The sequence below is a fragment of the Poecilia latipinna genome, unplaced genomic scaffold (genome assembly GCF_001443285.1).
Source record: "Poecilia latipinna isolate Pla-1442-1.1 unplaced genomic scaffold, P_latipinna-1.0 Scaffold995, whole genome shotgun sequence".
Classification (NCBI taxonomy): domain Eukaryota; kingdom Metazoa; phylum Chordata; class Actinopteri; order Cyprinodontiformes; family Poeciliidae; genus Poecilia; species Poecilia latipinna.
Genome location: NW_015113611.1, coordinates 25,292 through 32,041, shown reverse-complemented (window position 1 = coordinate 32,041; position 6,750 = coordinate 25,292). Strand labels below are relative to the sequence as shown.

Genomic DNA, 6,750 nt, shown 5'->3' with positions numbered 1-6,750 from the left:
TATATATATATATATATATAAATAAAAAAAATGTTTTCGGTAATATCTCTAAAATCTGATTCTCCTTGAACGCACCGACTGAAATGCCTACTGATTTCGTCATCACGCATACAACGTAAGGCGCTTGTCCAATCAGGTGCGGAGATTCCAGCTCAGGAAAGAAGCAGATGATATGGCAGCTTAGAGAGCGACCAGGTGGAACTTGCTTCGTTGACGCGATTAAATGTTTGGCCATGGAAAGCATCTGACTTAGACAGACGGCAGCGGAGGCGACGGCTCAAAATGATTTACCTAATACTGATCTCTGCGTTCTGTGGAGCGGTCGTTACGCTGATGTTACAGTTCTTGCTGATATACAGAAGAAACCCAGAGCCCTTAGGTAGGACCGTTCAGTATGTCAAAGTAGTGCCTGATAGCGCACTAAAAGATTATTTCAATGTCTCTCACGCCGAACCGAACCAGCAAGACAGCGGGACAGCCGCTGCATCCAAACCGCAAGAGGCCATCCTCAGCCGGCAACAGGAAGCGGCTGTCACCGGCGGCAGCCCCAAACAACAACAGCAGCCGCCGCCGCCTTCACATAGCGAACTCACAGACGCTGGCAGAACAGAAACGTGCAATTTCCTCAATGCGATATTCTTGTTTCTGTTCAGAGAGCTTAGAGATACCCCCGTGGTTCGGCACTGGATGACCAAAAAGATCAAGGTGGAGTTTGAGGAGCTGTTGCAGACCAAGACGGCGGGTCGGCTCCTGGAGGGGCTCAGTCTCAGGGACATTTCCCTGGGGAATTCTCTCCCGGTCTTTAAATCAGCCAAACTCATCAAACCGGTGCAGCTGGACGAGGACGGGATGCCCGAGGAGCTCAACTTCGAGGTGGACATCGAGTACAATGGCGGCTTCCACCTGGCCATAGACGTGGACCTGGTGTTCGGCAAGTCTGCCTACCTGTTCGTCAAGATGAGGCGCGTGGTGGGCAGACTCCGGTTGCAGTTCACGCGCATGCCTTTCTCCCATTGGTCGTTCTCGTTCCTCGATGACCCGCTGGTGGATTTTGAGGTGAAGTCCCAGTTTGAGGGAAGGCCGCTGCCTCAGCTGACCTCCTTCATAGTGAACCAGCTGAAACGCGTCATCAAGAAGAAGCACACCCTGCCCAACTACAAAATCAGGTAGGCCCCAAAGCAAAGTGAGCACAAACAAGCTGCTGGCGACAAGCCCAGACGGCCAGCAGCACCTTCAGGAGCAAAAAACCACAACACTTCAAATAGATTTGAACAAGAGCAAAAAATAAACACAAAATAACCACAGTCAGGTGCCACAACCTGATTGTGTTTATTTTGCTGCCAATCACCCCAACTTCCCTTCTTTCTCCAACAATTCACTCCCCAATTTAGTATGTAATGTACCACTGTGTCAGGTTATTTGTTTATTTACTTTAGAGGTGAACAATAAACAATCACATATTTCTGACATATTACATTTCCACCGTAATTCTAATTCTGGTTTGGGCTATTTGATTTATGGAAATATGGGATTATGATCTCTGATTTAAACAGATGTAACTGAGTATTCAAAGAAACGGTTTTGTTTGAGTTGACCTCAAAGATGCACAGATTCATTGCAAGCACTGCAAGACAGTAACGGTCGTGTACTGATGATGAAGTTTAGATCTGATTCTGAATCAACCGAGAGAAAATGGAATAAAAATTTCTTAGACCGGTGTCTGCCCAGACGCCCTTCGTTTAGTGATCAACAGTGACTCTTAGCAACCTCCTGTTGGTGCATGACATTTATTGAAGTCACATAATCTAATCTCCTTTCAGTAGATTAGATAAAATGATTGTAATCCGTAGGTTTGAAGAAGAAATTGTTGCACGGTCAATTCACAATGCCGTGTGACAAGTGGTTGCTTTTGTCAAACTCATTTTAATTTGGGCCCACATGTCAAGATCATGAAAATTGTCAAGAAAAATGGTTGGCATTATAATATAAAGCTATTTTTTGACATATCTACAAACCCCCACATAATTATCATCTTCACAGCACGTGAATTTAACCCAGGGGGCCTGCAACCTTCTTAAACAAATGAGAATTTTTTATTTTAAATGTTTGAAATGAGTAAAATGTACTTGAATATAATTCTGGTATATTTTCTTTCCAGGCTCTAGGTGTGTGTGTGTGTGTGTGTGTGTGTGTGTGTGTGTGTGTGTGTGTGTGTGTGTGTGTGTGTGTGTGTGTGTGGGAACAAATTTTGGGCCATGACTCAGATTTCAGATAGCTGTCCTCCCACTAGCAGATGCTACTGTTTTCACTGTTATTAATCATAATGCAAGTTTTTAAACTCCTTCAACAGATGCTGGTGCCTCTATGTGAACAAGGAAATTGGAATTTTGCAAAGCTGGACCAAACTTCATTTCTCCCTCCCTCTAGTTATACCCAATGTATCTTGTAAGGTTATTGATTTGAAATGAAATCTCTTAAAAAATGGTCATTTTTCATGCTTTATTTATAAATAATTCCAGCTGCTCAAACTGGAACTATCTTTGTAGTTGGACTTTATGCTCAGCTGGTTTGCTGAGAATTTGTACTTTAAAAATGTAAATATTTTGTATTGCTACATACAAAAACAAATATTTAAAAATATCTGAATATATTTGGCTTTGACATCCCTCTTAAGGTGTCTTAAAACAGAATGGGGGCATTTTCGATGCAATTTCCTTTTCCTGTTTTTGTTTACACAACGTTAATATGTTCACTTTTTGTCCAGCTTCTTTTTATGAAACTTAGGTAACTCTTTACTGTCAGACATAACTAAATATATTTTATTATGTATTTAGTGTTATGTAATGCCTATAAACCTAATGAGGAATTGTCAGAACATGCACAAAAATAGCCTTACAAACAAAAATGGGAATATGTTTAATTTTTGATCTGCTGGCATGAAACAAATTAAAAAATAATCTTCTAGTCACAATCATTTGTATTTTCCATTGGTGAGTTAAAGCCGGGCTAAAAGTTAAGTAGTTGGAATCGTGATGATCAAACAACGAGGATAAAATAGTTCTTCTAAATAATTTGTGTAAAAAGGACAAATTGTTGTGTGTAGATTTTTTAACAAACACAAACTTGGTGTCATGTGATTCTAAATTTAGTTTTTCAGTCGTGGTTGAGGGGGAAAATGGTTATGGGACAGACAACATTTTGTGAATTAAACGAGAATATTTTGAAATATTGTGTAAGTGTTAAACATCTGTTTAACACTTACACAAAGCAAAACTCAGAGAAAATATGCTCAAGTCTTTCAGAGAGAAAGGATTGAGAATAAAGATTTTCAGACTTCCAGCTGGACTAAAATTGAAAGAAAAATCAACAGGATGTGCAGTTGAATAGTTCTCTTTTTATCTGCTGCCTAGACTAACACAATTGATAGAGTACATAGTGTCAGCACTGTTGAGAAGGAACAAAGTAAAAGAAACGGAGCGTGAAAAAGGGAAGTTGAAAGAGTCAGAGTAAAAGGAAATCTTGAAAATGGATTTTCGGTTTTGTTAATCAGGTTTAAAATGATGGTGAGTGCAGCAGGGGCCATTTCCACAAATCTAAACGTGTTGAAGCGTCATGTGAGACTGCTGCAACTATTAAAGGGGCAGTGTTATGTGTTCTCCAGACACATTGCGCCATTTTATAGCATAATTAAATGACTATGTATTTTGTTATAAAAATGCTAACTCAAATATGACTTAAAATAAATTTTACTTCTTGATTTAACGCCTTGAAATTGGAACTCTGTCTGTAAAAATACATGCTCTTGGTTCAGAAAGAGCAGGAAAACTCCCCTATCAACTCTTTACCAACGTTGTTATCAGCGTCACACTTAGAAGCAGCTTGGACAATGAGCTCAGCAGATGTACAGTTTGACCAGGTGGTTGCTAATTGCTGCTGGTTAGTCTGAAGGATCTGAGTAGGGGAGTCAGGGGTGAGGGCTGCTCTGAGAGGTGGAAGCTCAGAAGCTCTGAGGAGGAGCTGCACCTCAAAAGGGGCACTAGGTCTACCCAGGCTTTGCACAGCTGAATGGTTGCCATGGAGATTAAAAAATTCTTAAAAATGCATAGAAGAATCAAGACAAACCTCCAGCCAAGGTTTTGATAATGGCGTAACATTATAGCATGATGCAAAGCTCCAAAAAATTGATTTTGCGTGATGCTGTCCCTGCATTGAAGGTGGTGCGCCATGTAACCAGAGCTGTTGTGTAAACTCTGTTGTTAAAAGGGAAGTTTCACTGGCAGCTGCTCTCTAACTGGCATCACTGTCACCCCGCTGCTTCCTCCTTCTGAACGCCCCAGTAGGAAGCCACCCTGCTGCAGAACGTGGCCTGTTTACCTTCATGTTTCTACGTCATGAAACCACAGTGTGAAAAATGACCGCCGTTGTTAAACCTGATAAGCAAAACCCAAGATGCAAGATTTCCTTCTTCTCACTCTGACTCTCTCAGCTTCCCTTTTTATGCTTTCTATTTCTTTTTGACTTCCTTTCTTTTCATCAACACTGCAGAGGATATGTACTGTGTTGAAATGGCTGCATCTTCTAGAAATTTCTGCTGTGCTCCAGGCTCCTAACAGAATTTTAAGTGCAATGATTTTGGCAGAACCAGCGCTCTTCCAGGTAGAGTTAGGAAATGTTGGTTCCTAATAAAATCAGATTTTTTTTTATTATTCTAAATCTGATTTTCATTTTATTAGTTTTTTTTTCCCCACTTAAAAAGATCTCAGATATCAGGTGGTTGGATGCTGAGCGGCCTGTTGTGTTTTTGAGTTAAAAAATGTTTAAAGTTGACAGGAAATTTGAAAATATCACTTGATAATTATGTGTTATTGAAAGATTGGAAGAGTAATACCTGAACACCAACTGTAAAGTCTTAAAAATGAAAACATTTTAAAAAGACTTAAATACATAAGCAATCCTTATCTTGGTGGGGCACAATTAAAGCCTGGTGGCCCGCCAGGCTTATCATACACTAGGGGAAACTGAGATATATTGCATTCATCCCTTTTGGGAGTTGACCTGAATTCAAAGTAGAAGCTGTAAAACTTACTTGTAAAATATGATGACTGGCCTGGAAGGGCTCTGAACTACAGAAGTTCAAGGAACTTAAAAAAAAAAAAATCAATGTTGGTCAGGCTTGATGGACTCTATAGTGGGTCCATATGCAGGACAGGAGTCCTGCAGGAGCCTTCCTGTCATGATAGTTGATCAGTCTAACCCTGGTTTTAATCAGAGTGACTTGATGGTCATATACCTGTTATCACTCAATGCATAAAGTGCAGATGACAAACGGTCAGTGTTATTTTCACTGACCTTTAGCACATTTACAAAGAACGGGAGAAAATCCTCCAAGCTGAGTGTGTAAAAAGACTCCAGGCTATTTACTCTCATTGGACTTTATTAAAAAAGTATTAAGCAAAGGCTCTAAATGGTTACATACGCACAATATGTGTATATATATATATATATATATATATAAATAAATGATCTTAATAAAAATGTTAAAAAAATTATTTCCCCCTTTTATATGCTGTCAGTGCCCATTTTCTGTGATTGTAAAACATGGCAAACACTTAAGCTATTACTGAAAACCCATATTTGTTCAACCAAATAATTTGCACCGTCTAATAAACAATTTTACAAGTTGTGCATCATTTTAGAAAAAAGTTTTTCTCAAAATAGCCACATGGCTGGCTGTTTAATACTGTGCTTTTCTGTCTTTCTATTGTGAACTGCATAATGATTATAAACACACTCCCAGGCCTTAGAAAGCAGATTTGGAGCTTAAAGGATCTGAGTTTTTTTCTCTAATACTTAATGGTTCACATCTTTCTTTTGCTCACAAAGACCTGTCTAGAGAAGGGAAGTGCTGTAAAAGAAACTCTGAACACGCGCATGTTAGTGTGCATTATCTCCTGATCATGTAGAGTGAGGGTGATGTAATAATAGGGCCTTGGGATTTGCTGAGCGGCACAGATGGTGGTTCACAGAAGGGGAGGGTTGGGACCGCAGCCTTCTGGAGGTGATCCAGGCATTACTGCGAACAGCAGTCAGCTTCACATATGGGGGAATACTCTATTTGATGTCCACTATGCTGGGTAGATGTTGCTCCACTGGGAAGGCTCCTGATCAGTGTTACATTGTCTTGCTGGTTATAAAAGTGAAGTAAAAGTGGAAGTGTTTCCCCACAGCTTCATTGGCCTTTAGACTTAAGCATAATGCCGCATGGAATGTTCTGTTGCTGCAAAGTCTTGTAGCATTTTGTTCTTGTTAGCGTAGCTTTAAGATTTAGCCAAAATTTTACATAAAGTTAAAACTTGATTGCTATTGCTCGATTGCGTCACTGTGCTTGCCTCCAACGTGTCACGCTATGTGGGGAGTGACTACTGCCCTCCACCTCCTGTGGGATGCGGTGTGATGTTGAGGGGTTTCTCCAGCCCTCCATTTGAATCACTGGAGGTGATTGACCTCAGACGTTTGTCACTAAAGCTAGGTGTTCTGTGGGCCTTGCCTAGTGCAGCAGTGATGTTTACTTCCTCTTTTATTGCACCAGGTAAGGTAAAAGCTCCACTGAAATCTACCTCTGTCTCTAGCCCTAGTCTCACTCTGACCGATGAAGCGTCTCCATCGATGTCTTTTCCTCACTATAGTGGGAGTGAATCTGGGCAGGAATGTGGCAGGGCAGTGAGAGAGCAGGAGCAGCGACACTCGGCA

The 6,750-nt window shown here is 40.6% G+C and overlaps 1 protein-coding gene across 1 annotated transcript in view; it reads left to right on the top strand.

Moving 5' to 3' along the window:
• The first annotated feature begins 36 nt into the window (after positions 1 to 36).
• LOC106958549 (PDZ domain-containing protein 8-like) overlaps positions 37 to 6,750 on the top strand; it is a 31,907-nt gene continuing 25,193 nt past the window's right edge. Inside the window, exon 1 of the mRNA XM_015050503.1 lies at positions 37 to 1,166. Coding sequence (XP_014905989.1) covers positions 283 to 1,166 — 884 coding nt within the window. The 5' untranslated portion in view covers positions 37 to 282. The remainder of the gene's footprint in view (positions 1,167 to 6,750) is intronic.